The sequence below is a fragment of the Oryx dammah genome, unplaced genomic scaffold, assembly GCF_014754425.2.
Source record: "Oryx dammah isolate SB20612 unplaced genomic scaffold, SCBI_Odam_1.1 HiC_scaffold_11, whole genome shotgun sequence".
NCBI lineage: Eukaryota > Metazoa > Chordata > Mammalia > Artiodactyla > Bovidae > Oryx > Oryx dammah.
Window position 1 is genome coordinate 26,878,763 of NW_024070195.1, and position 22,591 is coordinate 26,901,353.

Sequence of the window (22,591 nt, forward strand, 5' to 3'; positions counted from 1 at the left end):
CAAGTGGAGGTAATCCAAGGATTGAATAATTACTTATTTTATACATGATAAATGTTTTCATTAATATAAATATCTGAAGGCAGCTTTTTGGGGGAAGTGAAAATGTCACCAGGATCTTAATATAAGGATAGAATTTGCAAGTTATCACAGTGAGTCAGATTTTCATCGTTACCCTTGTTATTTTCCTTTTGTTTTCTAGCTTCTACCTCTGTACCAGAGTCAGTTTTAAAATGGTCCCTCCCTGAAGCATGGGAAGGCGTGGCTGAGGGCTGGGGAGGACACAACGGTGCCAGTCCAGGTCCTGGGGAAGACGTCCTGATTTTATCCAGTAAGTGAAACAATCCATGGTGTGAATAATCACAGATAGACTGAATTAGGCCAACCTGGGAATTATCTGTCGTTTAGATATTCTGAACAACACAGTAAAGAATGTGAAAATAAATAGGCAATTATGTCTACAGCCTTCTCTTTTGGGTTATTACAAGAGAGGAATTTAATAACCCAGTAAAAACAGGAAAAGATAGTTTAGCCTACCTTCATTGACGGTGGGATAAATAGCCCCATGCCAAAAGGAATTAAACTAATTCACTAATTGGATAATTTTTCTAATATGTCTAAGAACATATTTATAGAAAATTTTAGTGTTCTTATATTTGAAAGACATGGAGAGTATGGATAGAAGCAGTTTGTAAATGCCTCCTGCTCCTCTGCATTTGTGAATATTTTAAACATGGGACTGAGAAATGACAAGGTCTTCTATTGCCATGGTTTTCAAAGATGATGGGAAAGGAACAGATAAATAAAATAGAAAAGCAACATTCTACCAATCTATCATCTCCCCAATCTTTCACCTGTCTTTTCATCAATCCATCTGGTGGCTTCCGATGGTAAAGAATCTGCCTGCAAAACAGGAGACCTGGGTTCAATCCCTGGGTTGGGAAGATCCCCTGGAGAAGGGAATGGCTACCCACTCCAGTATACTTGCCTGGAGAATCCCATGGATAGAGGAGCCTGGCGGGCTATAGTCTGTGGATTCACAAAGAGTCAGACATGACTGAGCGACTAACACACTTCTACCTAGAGCTCTCTTTTTGTTTAAATAAAAAAGGAAAAATGATTCCTCAGATATACAGATTTATGCATCATACTTGTAAGATTCTTCTTTCTTAAGAGAGAATTCTTGAAACTCCCAGAAAATTTTCCTAGCCTGAGAAAAATATTCTTCATAGAACAGATATAGTTTCTCTAAAAGACCTATTTTCATTTATGATTTAATTTGAACTTCTAAAGATAATACTGCATAAAAGAAGATCAGTACTTGAAGAAGAATATTTGATCATCTGTGAAATAATAATAATGCTAAAATACTAAACAAGTTCTTCCCTGTAGCTCAAATGGTAAAGAATCTGCCTGCAATGCAGGAGACCGAGGTTCAATCCCTGGGTCAGGAGGATCCTCTGGAGACGGGAATGGCAACCCACTCTAGTATTCTTGCTTGGAGAATCCCACAGACAGAGACGCCTGGAGGGTTACAGTTTGTGGGATCTCAAAGAGTCAGACACGACTTAGTGACTAACACACACACAATATTAAACACAGGTTGACAACTAACAATATTCAGGAATCATTCTTCATATATTAACTAATTTAATCTTCATAATAATTCTGCAATACAAGTAATATTATCATCATCCCCATTTTTACTGACACAGAAACAGGGGCCCAGGGTGGTTAGGGAACTTGCCCAGGGTCACACAGTTTGCAGTTCAGCAGAGTCAGGGTTTTGACACAGGCAGTCTGTCTCAAAGTCCTTATTCTTAACCAATCAAGTACATTCCCTTTCTAAAAGGACTGAGTAAACAAAAAGAGTGGTGGTGTCGTTTGCTTTATGTATGATGGGACGAGAAGGCAGAGAGATAAAAACATACCGACCACCTTCTGGATATTGGTGGGGTGCATATGATACGCAGAGATGAGGACTGGAGAGAGGGGCAGACCGATACAAACGTAAACTGCTTATTATCATCCCACCCCCTATCACCCACCTCTCTCCATAGAGGATGGAACTTTTTGAATAAACAAGCTCATGAGTCATTCCTATACGGAAAGGAAAAATCTGTTCTGTCTCAGCCATCTCTTTGATGAATGTAGCCAGTGGATTGGCCTTGGGCTATGGTTTTTCCCACTAAGCAAGCTGTTTCCCCCACCCCATGCAGGAAGCACAAGAAGCTTTTGAAGGTTGCCAAGCTTTTAGTATCCTTTGGGACCTTTATGCTGAGCGACAAGCAGTCTTTGCTTTCTTGCTTGGCATTGCTGTTGTCTGTATCCACTGTGTGTCCTGGTTTCCAGAGTCCCCGGCATTCTCCGTCTTCCTTCATTCCTTTCTTCATGGTCAGCTTGTAAGATGGACCCAAATTCTTCACAAAGTTGCTCTTGAGCACAAATCAGTGCTTTGGGAAAAGGTGGGGGTGGGGCAAAATACTGGCTATCTGAAGTATCTCCCAGTTGGTCCTTCAGTATTATTGTAAAAATCAAAGTTAAGATTTTTAAAACCTGCCATTATTGTTCATGATTTAGTTTTCAATTGGAAAATAAGTGAATGAGAACAGATATGTAATACATAATAAATGAAATCCTTACTTCTTATTGCCTCTCTCCCCTAAAAAGCCCTGTCTGTTGATAATTCTAGAAAATTATCTGAAAGTGGCCAATATTTGAAATCTGTTCTATTTAGGGTCTAATGCAGGAGCTGTGCTGGATCACTTCTCCCTTTTGATTTTTGGCAACCCCTGATATTTTGACCTTTGATGGCCCTTAGGGTTGAATTGACCTCCTCTTTCTACTGGTAGTTTTACCTTCTTGACCTTTTTCCTGGCTGCTCTGTTTTCTTTCCTCCTTTGCTTCCGCGAAATCAAGAGAGTTTGTTCATTCAAGTCTGGCACAAAAGAGACTCCAAGTATTTCTTGAATGAAGCGCATGGTCTCCATGCTGCTGTCCGTAACTTAACACCAGAACTAAATCTGTGGGTTTCATAGGATTGACCCAGGGCAACTGCAGGATTTTACAGGTCTATAGAAAATAACACTTTCTCCTTCGAACAGAGTCCTGAGAATTAAGATTTTCCTGATGATAATGATGATGGTCCCAGCAACTGTAATTTGAGTGCGGGTATGTGCTTAGTGTTCTACATGGATCTTCTCAGTTATTCCTCACAACTGCTTTGAGTTGGATCCTGTTGTTATCTTCTTCTTCTTCTTCTTTTTTTTTTTATAACTGAGGGATTTGGTACCCAGAGAGGTTAAGTAACTTTCCCAGTTTCTGGATAACAAGTAGAAAGGCTGGCTGAGGGAAGCAAACAGTTTGATTCCAGAGCCCTACCTCTTTACCACATATATTTTTTAAAAACTCACCATTCCTACTTGCTCTGATACACTCAGATCAGACTTCATATTATACCGAATTTATACTTCTCTACTTACTGTTTCCATTGTTCCCTTCACTTTGAATTAAAAAATACTATTTATTGAATACCTGGCATATGTCAGATATTCTCCAAGACACATTCAATCTCACTACATTCTCATTAGGCGCGTACATGTAGAGAAGCCAGAAAAACTCCCCAAAGAGGTATCTGATGCAATGAGCCATTGGTGGAAGTACCCGCTTTGCATCTGGTAGTAAGTGTAGTTCTAATTCAAGTTAACATTGCTTTTCCAATTCAGTTTAACCAACAATAACTGAACACTCACTGTGTTCAAGGCACTGAACCAGGACCTCTGATCAGCTGTGATCTCAAGCAGCTGGTAAATTAGCTGGGTTGATAAAACACATACTAAAGCACAATAATACAACAAGCAGCTGTAATGAACAGAAGTGTTTAGAATCAAAGTGTCTCAGGTGAGAAGAGGGCTGGCCTCACAGAGCAAGAGGCATTTGAGGAGGACCTTGATGGACGGGGTAAAAAACTGAAGGCCAGTTATGAGGGTGAATTGGGGAGGAAGCCATGCTTTAGGAGATGCAGAATGGGCTTTTGACTAGGATAAACCTGGGTTCATATTTAGATTCTGACATTTACACACTGCGTGATATGGGACAAGTTTAAATGGTTTCTACCTTCACTTTCTGACCACATGAGGGCTATAATTAATACATCATCATGTTGAAAGGATTAAATGAGATAACGTCAGTACATGACCACTGTATGGAGTGTTGGCAGTAATGGAATCATAGATGAAAGCTGTGATTTTTAATGTATCAGGTACTCTTTTCTTTCATTTTTCCATCTGGCTGCCCCTCTTGGCCTCTGGTATTAGCGACACTTTGTATTTGCTTTCCAATGGCTTATTATTTAATTTTCACAAAATCCTTGGGAGCTAAATAGGTAATAACTATTATTACAGTAAAAACCCATTTTTACATAATACGATTTTAATGGAACTGCTGATGTTACAAAATGAAAGTGACTGGTAAAGAAGATTTAAGTGATACTTTTGAACCTCTAATATAATTTTATGATGTTTTGTGTATTTTAATTCATTAATAAAGGAAATGTGTAGAACATTCCCATCATTATTCAAATAGAATAGCATAATTTTTCAATAAAATTCTTAGGGTAAATTGCCTATTTCCATTTTCTGGGAAATCAATTTTATGGAATGACCTCAGACCCATCCTATTCCATAAAAATAGGACTTTACTGTACTAATAAAAGATATCACTATTTTAAGTATGGTACCATTTTCCTTCGAGGCGTTCTGTCTTTATAGACATTGGATTTTGAAAAAGCTGTAAATTCTTCTTGGTGGTATTATGGAGTGAGCTGAAGTCATCATGAAGAATTGCTTTTGTAGTTTAGTTTATGATGACTTTGCTTCAGTCAAACAAGTATATCTGGTTGTCTTTGCCATCTAAATACTAGGAGAATTGGTCTAAATGTGTTCACAACATCTCACAGAGTGGAAATGAGTTCTAATACGCCATGCAAATCTCAAAACTTCACAAATGATCCTACTAACTTGTACTCCAGGTTTTATCCTGAACTGACCTGTGAGGATTTGGTGCTTCCAGTTCTTTCTCTGAAGGAGTCTCAGCCGTGGCAGGATGACACCCTGTTGACACAAAGCAGGCTTAATGAAAGGAAAATGTGTTATAATTCTAAGGGGTAGGATTCTGTTTTGAAGGGTACAGATATGATATCATGTAGCCTCCAGCATGATTTTATTTTTGCGTGTATGTGTGGTAGAATTCACTGTGTTCCATTTTCTCGTATTACTTTGAACTGTCCTTATTTGAAGAGATGAATGGAGAAGTACTGGTTTTCTTTCATAATAGTTCCTCTGTTTGTTCTGATTTTCAATACTTGGGTACTTTAAATGGCAGTGAGGCTCATCAAAGTCCTGTGATGTTCAAAATCAACAGTGCTTAATGCATTTCCTTGTTAAATCACAAGGCATTAAGGTTGGAGATATGAGTTAAGATGACCACAAATCAGGAAATAATTTTTTCTGGGGAAGAAAGTTTTACAAAATGTTCTAAGTAGAACATTATTAGTTTGATTTACTTTTTTTCTTACCTGAAATTAAAAGTAGTTTAGGGAAAGATGTTCATAATACAGAGATTTGGGTCTGCAACATCAATCAGAAACCAAATACTATAAATACCAGTGTTGTCTCAAATAGTTTCAGAATTCTGGTCTTTTTTCGGTTGGATGAAACAGAAAGGCACACAAAGAATCACCCTTATACATTCTAGATTGCTGGCAAGTTAATTTAAACTTGAGTTACTGGGGTTCTTTGTATGGTGGATGCATGTCTTCAGTATGCTGACTACAGGAGTGTGAGTGTTCTGGAAATCTGTCATTACTTAAAAAGCCACCTAGAAACTTAATAGCTTAAAACATACCTTTTATTTTGTTCATAATTTTGTGGGGAAGGGCTAGACTTGGGATCTTCTTGCTGGGGTCTTTCAAGCATTGCTGTCATATTACGGTTGGGCTCATCTAAGGTCCAGGCATGTTTGGGTGGCCCAAGGGAGCTCACTCATGCAGCTGGCAGATGACCCTTGATACTAGCTGTGAGTTCGACCAGGGCAGTCAGCTAAGAGGACTCAGTTCCTCTCCACATGGGTTTCTCTGTGGAACTTCTTGGGTTTTCTAACAGCGTGGTAGCTGGATTCCAAGAAGGAACATCCTAAGAAGGAGTTCCCTCAAAGTGAGCAGGTAAGTTGTTGTTGTTCAGTTGCTTAGTCATGTCTGATTCTTTGTGATTCCATAGACTGCAGCATGTCAGGCTTCCCTGTCCTTCACTATCTTTTGCAGTTGGCTCAACCTCACGTCCATTGAGTTGGTGATGTCATCTAAGTGTCTCGTCCTCTGTTACCCCTTCTCTTCCTGCCCTCAATCTTTCCCAGCATCAGGATCTTTTCATGAGTTGGCTCTTCATATCAGGTGGCCAAAGTATTGAAGCTTCAACTTCAGCATCAGTTCTTCCAATGAATATTCAGGGTTTATTTCCTTTAGGATTGACTGGTTTGGTCTCCTTGCAATCCAAGGGACTGTCAAGAGTCTTCTCTAGCACCACAGTTCGAAAGCATCAATTCTTTGGTGCTCATCCTTATTTATGGTCCAACTCTCATATCCATACATGACTACTGGAAAAACCATAGCTTTGATAATATGGATTTTTGTTGGCAAAGTGATATCTCTGCTTTTTAATATGTTGTTGAGGTTTGTCATATCTTTTCTTCCAAGGAATAAGTGTCTTTTAATTTCATGGCTGCAGTCACTGCCCATGGTGATTTTGGAGCCCAAGAAAATAAAGTCTGTCACCGTTTCCATTGTTTTCCCCATCTATTTGCTATGAATTGATGGGACTAGGTGCCATGATCTTACTTTTTTGAATGTTGAACAGGTAAAAGACCAGGAAGAAAGCTACACACCTCCCAAGCCAGACTGAGCAGACTGAGAATATCATGACCGTTACACTCTCTTGCTCAAGCAGGGCACTAAAGCCTGCCCAGGTACAAAGGAGGAGAATTAGGCTCTACTTTCATTGAGAGGAATAGCAAAGAACTTGCAGCTGTCTTTAATCTACCACTGTGCATGTGTTTACGTATGTGAGTGCATGTGTGTAATTAAAAGCAGATGTACCTGACTTAATTCAAAAGGTTTGAGTGTTTAGGGTCTTGTCAGTTTGTGCTGTCTTCCCTCTCTGGGCAGACATTATTTAGATTCTGTTGGCTTATGTGAGTCAGAAATTGAAGAACACCAGGAGACAGACTGGTCAAAGGATTTTAGTTTATTCTCTACTACCTACCATGCTGGGTGTTATGATATTGCTTCTTCTCTGCCCCAAAGTGGGGTTCTTCAACCCTTGAACATAATTAGAGCCCTGATCTGGGATTTCTCACCCTGAGATGGCTGAAGGATGACACTGTTGGGCTACAACCTGTGTCCGATTCTCTACATGCACAACCAGAAGCCTCTTCTTGGGAGAGAGGAGTGCCTTGGCATGAGGGGAGAAGTAGAGCATGAGTATGTTGAACATTTTGCTTCTTTCAAGGCAGAAATTAAATGTCTGCAAGGACAACAGTCAACATTTCCTTTACCTTATTTAGAACGTGGGTGTGAAAGCTATTCTTTAAGATTGTGTGGGGAAGAACAAATGTGATTTCAAGAGACACTTGACACAGAAATTTTAATCAGCATTATTAGAAAATAAAAATAAACAAGTAAAAAGAAAATTTGAAACCAGAGATCCAAGGACCTTTAGATACTGTATACATCTCCTTCTTTTAGGCAGTTTCTTGGAGGGGAGCACAGACCTCTGGGAACCTTGCTTTATGTTGAAGGGTGTTGAGGTGATGTCCTTCCCACAAGAAGGAAATAGCAGGATCCCAAACTCCTTGGGACAAGTATTTCCACAGACCTCCTCAAATAGTTATGAAAGGCTTAACATAACCTGACTTTTCATATATTCAGTTATTTAAGAATATACCATAGACGCTTACTATTTAAGGCAATCTAAGTGCAAAATCCTTTGCAATATGGTATCCTTGGGTGAATTGAATGATTATCAAGCACTTTAGTTTTATTTGAGACATTTTTCTATGGATTTAATTGTATTAAGTAAACATTAATATATATGTAAAATATGGATACATGTTAATAGAATTGTTGAACTGATAGGGAACTTAGTGACACTCAGATGAGCTAAAATAATGCAAGTGGTCTATAAATTGTAAATCCTATGAACCACATTATTATCATTATCCAAACGTATATGAACTTTTGTATCAAGGATAAGAATAGGATTTCAGTTTCTTTGTTTTCAAACCACTATTGCAAATTGTCTGCTAAAATTTATAAGAAAGAAACTGTTGCTTTATTTGCTGTATTTTAGATAACTTGTGTCCTTCAAATAGGTTTACTTTTGAGAGACATACTTGAAGTCTGCTGCTGCTGCTGCTGCTGCTTAGTCACTTCAGTCGTGTCCGACTCAGTGTGACCCCATAGATGGCAGCCCACCAGGCTCCCCCGTCCCTAAGGAATTCCTTTAAGTTGTGATGACTGTGATTCAAATAGATTTTTACAAATGAGTAACAGTGAGGCCCTAACTACCAACCCAGACTTGTGATAGGGCATCCTTGTCAGTGGTGGAAAACCAAGAGTTGAATTTTTTTTAAAGTATTTTTCCAGCTGTATATTTTTCCCCATAAAAATTAAATTTCAATTAAAATAACAGCAGAGATTTTTTAATTTCCTGCAAGTGAGAAAAGGAACATAATAAAAATATATTAAAATAAGTTGATGTCCTTTCTTAAATCTCAATTTGTCAGTCTGTTTGACTCAGTCATGGTGCTTGTTTCTGGACTAATTAGAACTCACTTAGAATCTTCTCTTGGGACCCAAGTCATGTAGACCCTGACACTCTTTATGGCTTGCTAACTTGCTGTAACTAATTGGAGTTTCAGTCTAATTGAGCAGTTTTTCAAACTCTTTTCTGTCCTTACTTACTCACCTAAGAAACACACTCATTGTCATAGTCCATTAGTGTTAGGATCATAGCACTTTTTTAGGAGGGTGCGTACTTCTCCAGGGTCTTCAGATCATAATTTGGGCAGGGGGAATATCAGCAAGTATGAAGTGTGTAGGAGACTCAGGGTTTATTTTGGTACTTACCCCACCCACAGAATCACTACTTTTATAAGTTTACAAACTCCCAACTCCTGTCTCCCAGAAGTGTGACCCTTCTGGACCTTTGGGTTCTAATTCTTCATCCATTCATCAACTGATGGACACTTAAGTTGCTCCCTATCTTGGTAATTGCAAATAATGCTGCTATGAACATTGGGTATGTGTATATTTTCAAATTAGTATTTTGTGTGGCTTTTTTAAAGATATATATTAAGGAATAGAATTGCTGGGTCATATGGTAGTTCTATTTTTAGTTTTCTGAGAAACCTCCATACTATTTTCCACAGTGGCTGCACCAATTTGCATTCCCACCAGCAGTGTATGAGGGTTGCCTTTTCTTCACAAGGGAGGAAATTAAAAGAAAGAAAATTTGTTAAAATTTAAAGCAATTAGTTACTCCCTGATGAGACAGTAACACTTCTAGTGTAGCAGCCCAGTTGTCCATATACACTGTTTCTAGAATATGGCCAAGTGTTCCAAATTAATAGGTTACATAATAAGCTTCGTCCAACAGAACTGGTCAGTTTGTCTAGCTCAGTCAGTCTGGGAAAATAGAATAGGCTATTTTCTCTAAGGTAACATTATCATTTCTTAAAGGGATACAGTATTACAAAAATATAAATCAACACAATAGATGCATTTTTAGTAAAAATTTCGACTGTATATAATTGTTAAAATGAGTTTAGTTCTGAAGATAAGAATTTATGGTCATATTTTTAACAGGCAGTAGTAGCCCATCAGAGTACATTGGTGAAATCCGTTCAAATTCAGCAGAGTGGAAGCAGCATCCAGAGATTTTGATATTTACTTTGGGGTCTTGATCTTAGGAACTCATCTCTTTAGAGTCATTAGTAATTAGAGTGACAGACTACTCTTGTTTATCCAGAACTGAGGAGTTTTCTGGGACACAGGACTTGTAGCAATAAAACCTTAAAAGTCCAAGACAAACCAGAACAAGTTGGTCGCCTTACTAAGAAATCAGCTTTCAAGTTCTTAACGACTCTGTAGTCTGTTATCTGCACTGCCACAAATTTGCTGAGAATTAATGAAATTTTTCCTTGACTTCAATGCAGAAACCTATATTTTTACCTCGCTTTATTCCCCTAAGAAATTTGCCTCGTGGAATTAATATTCTTTGAGGAGACACAGGCATTTCTTACAAGAGAAGGCGACCTGAGTGCTTGCATATGTATTTTACCCTCCTGGTTGGGGCCGGGGAAGTTGAGCCGAGTAAGGAACAGCTGCCTACGGGGCCCTTAATCTAGAGCAGGGCTTTTTTCACTTGCTCTAATCGAATTACTTCTTTTTCTCTTTACTTTATGGTCTGTTTTCCATGCAGATATTCTTGGAATGTCGAATTAAATAATTCATGATTTCCCAATTATTGGTTTAGGTATAGTTGCCATTTCTTGAATTGATTATACTTTCTGGAGGGAGCTTTCGGAGTGTCTTCACATGCAGAGCTTTAAAGATAAGAAGTTTGCCCATTAGAGGTACAGCCCAGCCAGAAGGGGTGGACCAGCACAGCAGTTCTCTGTTGACCCTTGGGGGTCACCACGCTTTTACGCAACCCAGGGTTTCTGAACTATTCGTGTGCCCTTGGTCCCTTTAGCGGTCTCCTGAAGCCTGGATCCAATCTTAAAATAATATTCTTAATACATAAAAAAGAATAGGCTTATAAAAGAAAGCAGTTATGTTGATCCAGCTATCAAAATACTAAAAATTGAATTTGTGATGTAATAATATATAAGCTTCTTTACTAGAACATTAAATAACACTATCTAGTTCTGTGCTAATTACTACCATAATGTGAATGTTGCCATTGTAGATATTCTTCAAAAAAGGCTGTCATAGATTCCTTCTCTCCTTATAAACGTATTCTGTTCCTCACTGGGAGAAGCAGGGGCTCCTTCTCTTTCCTTTCTTTTTCTTGACCACTAGACATGATGCTCTGGGACTCTCAGGCCCAGGACACAAGGACCTTTGCATAAGAAGACCATTTTGCCTGGATGGCTGTCTTGCTATCAGGATGCTCCCTTTTGGGGCAGAGTCCTCAGGCCATGGGACTTGAACCCTGTGGGCAGGCCATGTTTTTCACACTGGTTGGCAGGCTTGGATGAGCTCTGTTAGTAGCTGGCATCAATTTCCAGCCGTGATCTCTCTTGGATGTCCAGGGCTTCCTTGGAGCCCAGTAATGAGGTCTTACTGGTAACTCTGAGGTTTTTTTTAAAACTTTATTTGAAAACACATTAAAAAATCTCTTATTTTACACTTATGTGAATATTTCTCAGAATTTATTTTTTTGTATTCTGGAATGTTCCCTTAGAAGGGAGATTCCTATGTTTGACTTATTAAGAGTCCACATAGGCCCTGAGGAGTTCATTGCCTTCAGTCTGTCAAGGAGAGTGAGAGTGATTAAAACTCCTCCTCAAAGTGACCATTATAAACTAATAAAATTAACAACTGCTGTAGAAAACATGCCGAAAGTTATGAAAGCCTATACCATCAAGACTAGGACCAGAGTAATGTGATTCTACCTAGGTAAACCATATTGTAAGGCTAAAACAATCATTAGATATTACCTTTTACTAGTGGTAAGTTTACCTAGAATTTCTCAAATTGTTTCCTATGAAATTAGCTGTTTATAAGCATCACACATCAGAGAAGGCAATGGCACCCCACTCCAGTACTCTTGCCTGGAAAATCCCATGGACGGAGCAGCCTGGTAGGCTGCAGTCCATGGGGTCACAAAGAGTTGGACACGACTAAGCGACATCACTTTCACTTTTCACTTTTATGCATTGGAGAAGGAAATGGCAACCCACTCCAGTGTTCTTGCCTAGAGAATCCCAGGGACGGGGGAGCCTGGTGGGCTGCCATCTCTGGGGTTGCACAGAGTCAGACACGACTGATGCGACTTAGCAGCAGCAGCAGCAACAGCAGCAGCAAGCATCACACATAGTGTCCATGGAACTCTCCAGGCAAGAATACTGGAGTGGGTTGCCATTTCCTACTCCAGGGAATCTTCCCAACCCAGGGATCAAACCCGAGTCTTCCACGTTACAGGCAGATTCTTTACTGTCTGAGCCACCAGTGAAGCCCATAAGAAGGATACCAACATCAAATGATTTGGGGAAATTTGGGACGAAACACAGAAAAATTATTTCTTGCATTTGATCTTTTTCAGAGCCCTTTATATGATAATATAGATTGTGTAATTTCAACGGGGGGGGGGATATAGCATGTACTGTTTCTCAAAGATATTTAACCCTGTAACTCTTTTATTCACAGAACAGCTCATGATGCCAGGAGTTTAGGGAAACCCTCTGAGTACAAAGTATTCTCACACTTAACATGACATTTGCAACAACTCCCTGGGGTTAGGCATTAGTTGTATTAGATAAAGTTAGGTCTTCTTTGAGTAACAAAGAGCTGAAAGTAGGAGTTTCCATCTCTCTTATGTCTCTTTTGTCTATTCTGTGGCATCAAGAACTTGGACTCCACTTATTTTTTTGCTCCAATATGTGCTGTTTTTCTATTCCCAAAGTTACTTTGTGGTCCAAGATGTTAGCTGGAGCTCCAGCCATTGCACCTACATTCTAAGTGGCAAGCAGTATGAAGGATTCCACCTCTAAGTCACATGTGACACCTCTTCTTACATCTTGGCCAAAATTTGGCTGAATGGTCACAACTAACTGAAAAGGAGACGGCGAAATACAGTTTTTTGGCTAGGTGACAATGTATTCAGCTAAAAACTGGAGTTCTTGTGACTAATGGAGAAGAAAAGAGATACTGGGAGACAACTGGTGGTCTCTGCCATAATTATCTCTCATTTTATGACTGAGGAAAATGAACTCCAGCAGGGATGCCTGAGTAAGAGTTGAGAGACCATGGTGAGAGCACAGATTCAAATACAGGCCTCCAGACTCCTTGAGTCTCTCTAGTTCATTACAAAAGTCCCTACTTAAACATGTAGGAGAGATCAAAAGAGAGCCTTTCAAAGGCTGTGATCTAAAGGGTCATGGTGATATAAACAGATACACCGCCATAAAAGAAAGGAAGGGGTATCTGTTTCTTAGAGGTATATCCTCATATTTGGAAATTAATAACACTTGATAAACAAAAACTTGTAAGTGGGATATGACTGTCCTTTGCTATGGGTGTATTATTAATGCATTATTGACCAGGGGGTTTTGGGGAAAACTAATGACTGTGGCTGGCAGTTTTTATCTTGGCTGACCAAAAATTAATTCTGTTATTTCACTAACACTTTGAGGGTTATTGCATTCAATTGTTACAGAGGACACACCTGTAAAGTCTTCTAATTTTCATAAAATGTTGTCAATTCACTCTTTTATGGAGGCAAAGCATTCTCTAGCACCATATGGATTTTCACTTTCTGAATCAGAATCAATCATTAAGGTTTTTTTGTCTTTTTGTTGTCTGATATTCACATAGTCTGAAGCAGAACTATATTCTGAAGAAATATCATCTTCAGAGACACTAATATGTATCGCCTGGACAACCAGAGACTTTTAACTACATAAAATTCATCAAAAAATTCTTTCCTAAAAATTTTGCAATGTGTCATTTTTGAAAATTTTACATTTTTAATATACACAAAGTTGGAACAAATCCCTAACAGAGCAAAACATGAATGATAAAGACAATCATAATGTGTATAATGAACTCTTGATCAATTTCAAGCCCTAACAACTTTGCAGGGTGATGCTAATTGTATCAGCTTCTAAAAACATATTGATATGTCTCTGGTCAGTGAAATTCCAGTAACAAAAGATCATTAATATGTCTCCAGTCAGTAATGTTTTAAGATCAGTATTCTGTTTGTCAGGCTGCTATGTGCTGCAGGACCTGCACTGTGTCTAATGGCTTGTCCTCTCTTTCCTGCGTTTGTCACATCAGTGATGCTCTGTAAGCCCTGGATCCCATCTGAAGCCATCTGTTTGCTTCTCTTTATTTACATGATAACATCACCTGATGGCAAGTTAGTGTTTGGATAAAACAACACTGCTCTTACCTGAATTGAGCTGGGTTTTTGTCTGGTTTAAGGACAGTGGGCTAACCCCTCTGCCTGGATTTATCAGGTAGCAATAATGTTTGCACAGAGGTGACAAACCTGCGCACTGTGCCAGGACTGGCTGAGCTGTGTGCACAGGTGCAGATGGCAGGTGAGGCTCTGTTGTCTTCTGGCACACGATGAGTACCAACAGGAACCTCTCATCTTTGTGTTCCTGGGTCCATGATAGCTCTGGAACAGAGATGTTGTCTGCGCATGTGTTAATGAATGAACAGTGAGCTGGATGGAATGCTGATGAATCCCAGACCTTCTCTTCCATTCATATTGATGGCATCCTTGCTAGACTTGTAGGAATGATTTTTGTTGGCAAAGTGAGACAGGTGCCTCGAGGTGATTCACCGAGGTGAATTGCTCAATGGACATGGCTCTTACTCTGAATCGGAGCCTTGACATTGAAGCCAGGTCCCTATCTCTCCTCTTTGCCCATCATAAGGTGGGAGGTGGTGTGTGGACATACTTTGCCCTTGAGAGATCTATAGGGGAATGTGTCTAGAGTAGGGTTTCCTCCCATAGGTTCTGGCATTTAGGATTCCAACCCTCTGCACTGTGGGAGTTTTTCTAACTAAAACCCTCTGAAAAATGGAAGTGAGCAGGATGTTATGAAGGCGCAAATCTCCCCCACCCAACTCTTTTTTCCTGTTCTTGTATAGTTGATTTACAGTGTTTCAGGTATACAGCAATGGTTCTTTTCTATATATGTATCTATCCTGCATCCTGTATACAGCATGGGTACTCGGTCCTGTCTGAATCTTTGCAACTCCATGAACTGTAGCTGCTCTGTCCATGGAATTTTCCAGTTAAGAATACTGGAGTGGGCTGCCATTTTCTACTCAGGGGATCTTTCCGACCCAGAGATCAAACCTGTGTCTCTTGCATGTGCTGCATTGGCAGGCGGATTCTTTTACCACTGAGCCACCTGGGAAACCCATATATATAAACTCACACACACACACACACACATATATATATATATTCTTTTTCAGATTCTTTTCCATTAGACGTTATTACAAGATATTGAATAAAGTTCTCAGAGCTATAAGTAGATCTTTGTTGTTTATTATTTTATATGTAGTAATGGCACCCCACTCCAGTACTCTTGCCTGGAAAATCCCATGGACGGAGGAGCCTGGTAGGCTGCAGTCCATGGGGTCGCTAAGAGTCGGACACGACTGAGCGACTTCACTTTTACTTTTCCCTTTCATGCATTGGAGAAGGAAATGGCAACCCACTCCAGTGTTCTTGCCTGGAGAATCCCAGGGATGGGGGAGCCTGGTGGGCTGCCGTCTATGGGGTCGCACAGAGTTGGACACGACTGAAGCGACTTAGCAGCAGCAGCAGCAGTGTGTACCTATTACTCCCTCCCTCTTTCCCCTTTGGTAACCATAAGCTTGCATTCTATGCATGTGAGTCTATTTCTGGTTTGAAAATAAGTTCACTTGTATCATTTTATTTTTTTTTAGTATAAATTAATTTATTTTAATTGGAGGTTAATTACTTTACAATATTGTATTGGTTTTCCCATACATCAACATGAATCCGCCATTCCACATACAAGTGATATCATATGATATTTGTCTTTGTCTGACTTACTTCACTTAGTATGATAATCTATAGGTCTATCCATATAGCAGCAAATGGCATTATTTCATTCTTTTTTTATGGCTTAAATATGTACCATATTTTCTTTATCCATTCATCTGTTGATAGACATTTAGGCTGCTTCCACATCTTATAAATGGGATTTACGCTTAGCAATGCTACCTCTGGCAAGGAAATACACACATGCACCTCCGATCTGGAGTGGTTCTCAGATTGCTGACTCTTACATCCTTTGGGGGGACAACCAGAAAATTAGCTCCTAGAGGTACAGACTTGTCTTTGAGAACCCAGTGATGTGGGGATATGAGAGTAGAGGCTTCCCTGGTAGCCTCAGGACCCCCCTCTCAGTCCTTAGGTGAAACATCCTGCCTGTAGCCCTCTGACTTTGCCCAGGTTGCTTTCATTGTGCTGGGAGGGGGACCAAGTGCTGGCGTCATCATTTGTGTTATCCTTAATGCTTATAATGACCATGAGTTGCTGAGGGAAGGGTGTCAGTTGCTATCATTAAGTCATGATCTGTTGCCTTAATCTTTTATCGGCTACACAGAAATTACTTAGGCTTGATTGTGCTATAAATCACCATCCTTGTTTTTCTTCTTGTCTTTGTTTTTCTTCATTTAGTTGGTTTGCTTTAATGAATTGCACTGACATCTCTCTACATGCGTGCACATGAGAGTATCCGGGAGGTTGGTCTAGGTATTTGTTAGCTGCCTAATGCAGTGGCTTCTGAATGGGATATGAAAGATAATCCATCAAAGAGCACATAGAACATATTAGAACATTTATTCTATTTTTTATCCTATCCTTTGAAAGTTTTTTGTGTGTATGTTTTATTATGTAGATAATATTTATTACATTAGTATTCAGTTCAGTTCAGTCACTCAGTCATGTCCGACTCTTTGCAACCCCATGGGCTGCAACATGCCAGGCCTCCCTGTCCATCACCAACTCCCAGAGCTCTCTCAAACTCATGTCCATTGAGTGGGTAATGCCATCAAACCATCTCCTCCTCTGTCGTCCCCTTCTTCTCCTGCCTTCAACCTTTCCCAGCACCAGCGTCTTTTCCAAAGAGTCAGTTCTTCGCATCAGGTGGACAAAGTATTGGAGTTTCAGCTTCAGCATCAGTCCTTCCAATGAATATTCAGGACTGATCTCCTTTAGGATGGACTGGTTGGATCTCCTTGCAGTCCAAGGAACTCTCAAGAGTCTTCCCCAACACCACAGTTCAAAAGCATCAATTCTTTGGTGCTCAGCTTTCTTTACAGTCCCGCTCTCACATCTATACATGACTACTGAAAAAACCATAGATTTGACTAGATGGACCTTTGTTGGCCAAGTAATGTTTGCACTTTTTAAAATGTTGTCTAGGTTAGACATAGCTTTTCTTCCAAGGAACAAGTGTCTTAATTTCATGGCTGCAGTCATCATGTGTAGTGATTTTGGAGCCCCCCAAAATAAAGTCTCTCACTGTTTTCATTGTTTCCCCATCTATTTGCCATGAAGTGATGGGACTGGATGCCATGATCTTCGTTTTCTGAATGTTGAGTTTTAAGCCAACTTCTTCACTCTCCTCTTTCACTTTCATCAAGAGGCTTTTTAGTTCCTCTTCGCTTATGCGTAGCTGCCAACAATCTGGGGATGACCAATGCCAGCCTTGTCCTTTTCAAGCGTGTTTCATCCACAGTTCCCCACCTCATTCAATATGGAAGCCCACATGAGAAGCAGTTTCCTGTGGAAAAAGATACTAACATACAGAAGCCAGTGGAGGTGTGGGTCGGCAGTGGCTTGCTCCAGGTCAGGGGGCACTGAGTATGGCAGTGTGTGCAAGGAACCTTTTGAAGAAGGTTGCCATTATGTTCTTTACCTCCACCATAGCTTGGCCTCAGGTCAAACAACAGGGAGGGAACACAGCCCAGCCCATCAACAGAAAATTGGATTAAAGATTTACAGAGCATGGCCCCGCCCATCAGAACAAGACCCGGTTTCCCCCTCAGTCAGTCTCTCCCATCAGGAAGCTTCCATAAGCCTCTTATCCTTCTCCATCAGAGGTTAGTTCAGTCAGTCAGTTCAGTCGCTCAGTCATGTCTGACTCTTTGCCACCCCATGAACCGCAGCACGCCAGGCCTCCCTGTCCGTCACCAACTCCCGGAGTTCACCCAGACTCACATCCATCCAGTCGGTGATACCATCCAGCCATCTCATCCTTGGTCATCCCCTTCTCCTCCTGCCCCCAATCCCTCCCAGCATCAGAGTCTTTTCCAATGAGTCAACTCTTTGCATCAGGTGGCCAGAATACTGGAGTTTCAGCTTTAGCATCTTTCCTTCCAAAGAAATCCCAGGTCTGATCTCCTTCAGAATGGACTGGTTGGATCTCCTTGCAGTCCAAGGGACTCTCAAGAGTCTTCTCCAACACCACAGTTCAAAAGCATCAATTCTTCGGTGCTCAGCTTTCTTCACAGTCTTAACTCCCACATCCATACATGACCACAGGAAAAACCATAGCCTTGACTAGACGGACCTTAGTTGGCAAAGTAATGTCTCTGAGGGCAGACAGCATGAAAACTATACTCACAGAAAACTAATCAAACTGATTACATGGACCACAGCCTTGTCTAACTCAATGAAACTATGAGCCATGCTGTGTAGGACCACCCAAGACAGATGGGCCATAGTGGAGAGTTCTGACAAAACGTGGTCCACTGGAGAAGGGAATGGCAAACCACTTCAGTATTCTTGCCTTGAGAACCCCATGAACAACATGAAAAGGCAAAAACATAGGAAACATTAATATTACATGTATATAATTTATCAATAAATTGATAAATAAATAATATTGAGAATACATAATTAAAATTTTGCTCGTATAAAGGACTACTTGGCATTTATTTGAATTTTAATACTATATTACTGTTACTGACTATACTAAGAGTCCTCATTATTTGTACTGTGCTGTCTATGGGACATGTACGTCACTGTCACTCTCTCTATATATCGTTTTATGTTTTAGAAATTAAGTGACAAAATATAAAATTAGAATTTTGACTTCAGAGCCAATTTGATTTTGAAAATAGGTTAGCCTTTATGAAAAATTGAAAAACCTAGTCATCGAAAGCAACAATTTTCAGTTTTCTGAAGGCCTGGCCATAGGTATAGAATACTGTAGATTATTCCAGGGGCTCCCCAAAGCCTTCACATTAAATCTCCATGTCGTTAGTTTGGATCACAGGGTCCTTTATCATTTGGCCTCCTTGCCTACTTGTTCCCAGTGTGTCCTGCCACCCAATCATATGCATCTACTTACTGTTCTTGGATGAAGTCAGTTCTTTCTCCCCTTAGCTCATTTATACTTCCTGTTCTCGCTGCCTGGAACTTCCCCACCTCTCCATCCCACTTCTCCGCCTCACCCGCTTTCCCACCCTAAGACTCTGCCAGTTGTTCCTTTCTGTCTTTGAATACTCCACGGAGTGTTACCACGTCCAGAAGGTGTTCCTGAATCCCATTTGATGTAATTCTCTTTCGTCTGTGCTCCTGAAACACCTTGGGCCTATTTTCATCATATACCCTTCTTTGGTGATTACTATTTATGTCTATGTCCCCTTGAGGACAGAGGCCATATCTTATTTGACTTGTACCGATGAGAAGCACATGATGTGGCCTGGAGCCGATACTCCATAAACCCTAGAGTGAGTGACGGGTCGTGAGATGCAGGTACTGCCTAGTCGGTTTCTGCTGAAGTTTCTAGGGGGTTTGGAGCTGAAGGGAGAGCTGTCATGTCAGTCTGAGAATCTGGGCACACTAGGGGGAATGGAGGGTGGTGCCAAGAACTTTAGCAACTGATCGGATGGTGTGGACCTTATCGGGGAGCCCTGGTGGTCTACCGCAGTACCCAGCCTGGGACTGTTTCCGCGCCAGGATTTATTCAGTTTCCTTGGGCTGGAAGCTTACTCTCTGTGAGTCCTGCTTCCCACAGCTAAGAAGATTCTCTGTGCAGGAGAGCGCGGGCTCATTCCTTGTGCTAATGGAGTTCTCTGAACTCTTGTGTTCCCAGTGGGGGCTCTCATTTCTCTTCTCCCCTGGGGAGCCGGTGGCCTTCATTCAAGCTCCTCCTCTGCACAGCTTGCCTCCTCCCCGCACCTTCCACCTGAGCTGCTGATGGGCCTCCCAGGGATCAGCACCTGAGGACCTGCTGGGTCTGGTGTGGCTTGCCGAGCTGGAGCTCAGAGCTCTCTGGGGCTTGACTGTCTCCCCAGCCCACAGGCCTCCCGCGGCTCAGCATCTAGGCGGTTGACACACCTCCTGTGGTGTCAGCTAGGGAGCAGCTTGAGCATCTTCTGTTTGCTGGGAAATCATTTCAGAGGTTACCTTTTCTCATTTGCATAGTGTGAATGCACCTGGTTTTGTTTCTTTTCTTTCCTTTGGTGAAACTATAAAAGGAAGAGAGTATATAAGAAAATGTCAACACTTGCTTATAGCTGTGATATTGGCTACAGCAAAGGGGCCCAGGTTTTGCCATTTGGCAACGAGTTTAGGCCTTTATCGTAACGCTGGTGAGAAAATCATTGTAACTGGGGAAACAGGAGGAGGAGTAAATCCAGTGTCTCTCCGTATCCTGGTGTGTGTAGCAATACTTGGTGTGTATCTAATGATACCTTACGAGTCTGAATGAATTAAAAAGGCTTCCCACACATTTTACATTATCTCATTCATCTGGAAGTGCCACTTCAGAGAAGGCTTTCGGTAGAGCAGGCTGGCCCTGCAGTTCAAGTAGAAAGGGAAGGAAGCAGTTAAAGGGTTTTAAACTGTTAACGAGGGCTTTTCCACTTTTCTGGGAAAGCAGCAGTTTGCATGGAAATCACAGCTTTTATACATTAAGTATGGTTATGAGTCTCTTCTCTAAAGCTGTGTGAGAAATGTGGACTTTTTTCCCCAAGGGAACTAGGGATCAAAGGAGAACTAGGACCAAAGAGGCGTGTAGTTTCATGCCAAGGTTTTCCAGGTAACGAAGAAATGAGAGAGAGACTGGTCGGTACTCAGAAAACAGAGGATTTTATTGATAGAGTTTTGCCATACCATGCTTACCTCAGGGCTTCCCTGATAACTCAGTTTGTAAAGAATCCACCTGCAATGCAGGGGACCCCAGTTCGATTCCTGAGTTAGGAGGAGCTGCTGGAGAAGGGATGGGCTACCCACTCCAGTATTCTTGGGCTTCCCTGGTGGGTCAACTGGTAAAGAATCTGCCTGCAATGTGGGAGACCTGGGTTTGATCCCTGGGTTGGGAAGATCCCCTGGAGAAGGGAAAGGCTACCCACTCCAGTATTCTGTCCTGGAGAATTAGCCACATGCAGAGAGGACAACTTTAATGCCAGTTTTTAGAAATTGTCCTATTTCACTTTCTCTTCTTTTCCCATCCTAACTCCACCATAGCCCATCACAGGCAAACCCAAATCACAGGACATAATAAGAACCATCTCAGCACCTCAGTGCCAAGTGCTGGCCCTACCTTTAGTAGGTCCCAGATTACTTGAATAATAGTAATCAGAGATGCTGGGTTAAAACCAGAAGGTCATAAAATATCATCAGAAAAAATAATGCAGGAAATAGAGATATTCAAATTTAATTTTTTGAGCCCCCAAAGGAATACATTAGGTAAATATAAGGGGATACAAACACATAACACATCAAAGATATTTAGATCCTTCATTTGGTAATAGTAACAGTAATTACAATATTGTGTTAATAGTAGTGCTACTGGTAAAAACACCCTCATTTGTATAATAAGATAATAAAATGAGTTCAGTATTTTTATGTGCCAGTTAGCCAGTTATTGTGTTAATATTATTTTATCTCACTGGAACTTCACATTCTATGCATAAGGAAACCAAGATTGAGACAGAGGTTTTTAACCTTTAGCATGTATGAGATCAACTGAGATGGTTATAAAATACTAACGACTGCCATTTTGAGCCAATTAGCATGAAAATATGTCTTAAGTATTCATATGGACTTTAAAAAATTAATAGTACCTTGGAGATAACATATCTGTAAAATAAAAATCTATTGCACCCTTTTAAATGACTACATAGTATTCCAGAGAAGAAATGTAACATGATTTATTGAACTACTATGTTACTGATGAACTCGTTTTTTTCCCCCAATTTTTACAAGCAGTATTATAACAAAATTACTCATACCTTATTTTATGAGTGGGCAAATTTCTCTGAGCTGGTTGATTTCCAGAGTGGAGTCCATAGCCCACGTACCCTTGAAATCACTCAGGCACACTCACTGATTTTCAGTCTTTTGAATGTATGGAGCTTTCCCTCACTTCATACTTTTCATATGTACTACTTTCTCTGTCTAGAGCACTCTATCCCCATGATATTTTGCAATTTTCTTTCTTAGCACTATTTTGTGCCTATGTAGTTATTTGTGTGATTATGTTTAGATGTCCATTTCCTCCGCAAAAACTTAAGTTGCATGAGATCAAGGCCTTTGTCTCTTTGGCTCACCAAATAATGAAGTGACAGGCATAGAGCAAACACTCACAAATATATATCAGGTGTAAAAAAACAAATGATAGCTAAACCTTTTATGCCTGGTAAGTTCAGGCACTATAATACTTTTATGGTATTCCACCTAATTAGGTAGTATTCCACCTAACCCTTACTGTTGCCTCCATGAAGTATTATTTCTCTTATTTT

The 22,591-nt window shown here is 40.5% G+C and overlaps 1 protein-coding gene across 1 annotated transcript in view; it reads left to right on the forward strand.

Annotated features, from left to right (window-relative positions):
- PKHD1 (PKHD1 ciliary IPT domain containing fibrocystin/polyductin) overlaps window positions 1–22,591 on the forward strand; it is a 452,170-nt gene that overhangs the window by 253,157 nt on the left and 176,422 nt on the right. The window contains exon 51 of the mRNA XM_040249475.1: window positions 200–328. Within this exon, the coding sequence (XP_040105409.1) occupies window positions 200–328 (129 nt within the window). The remainder of the gene's footprint in view (window positions 1–199; window positions 329–22,591) is intronic.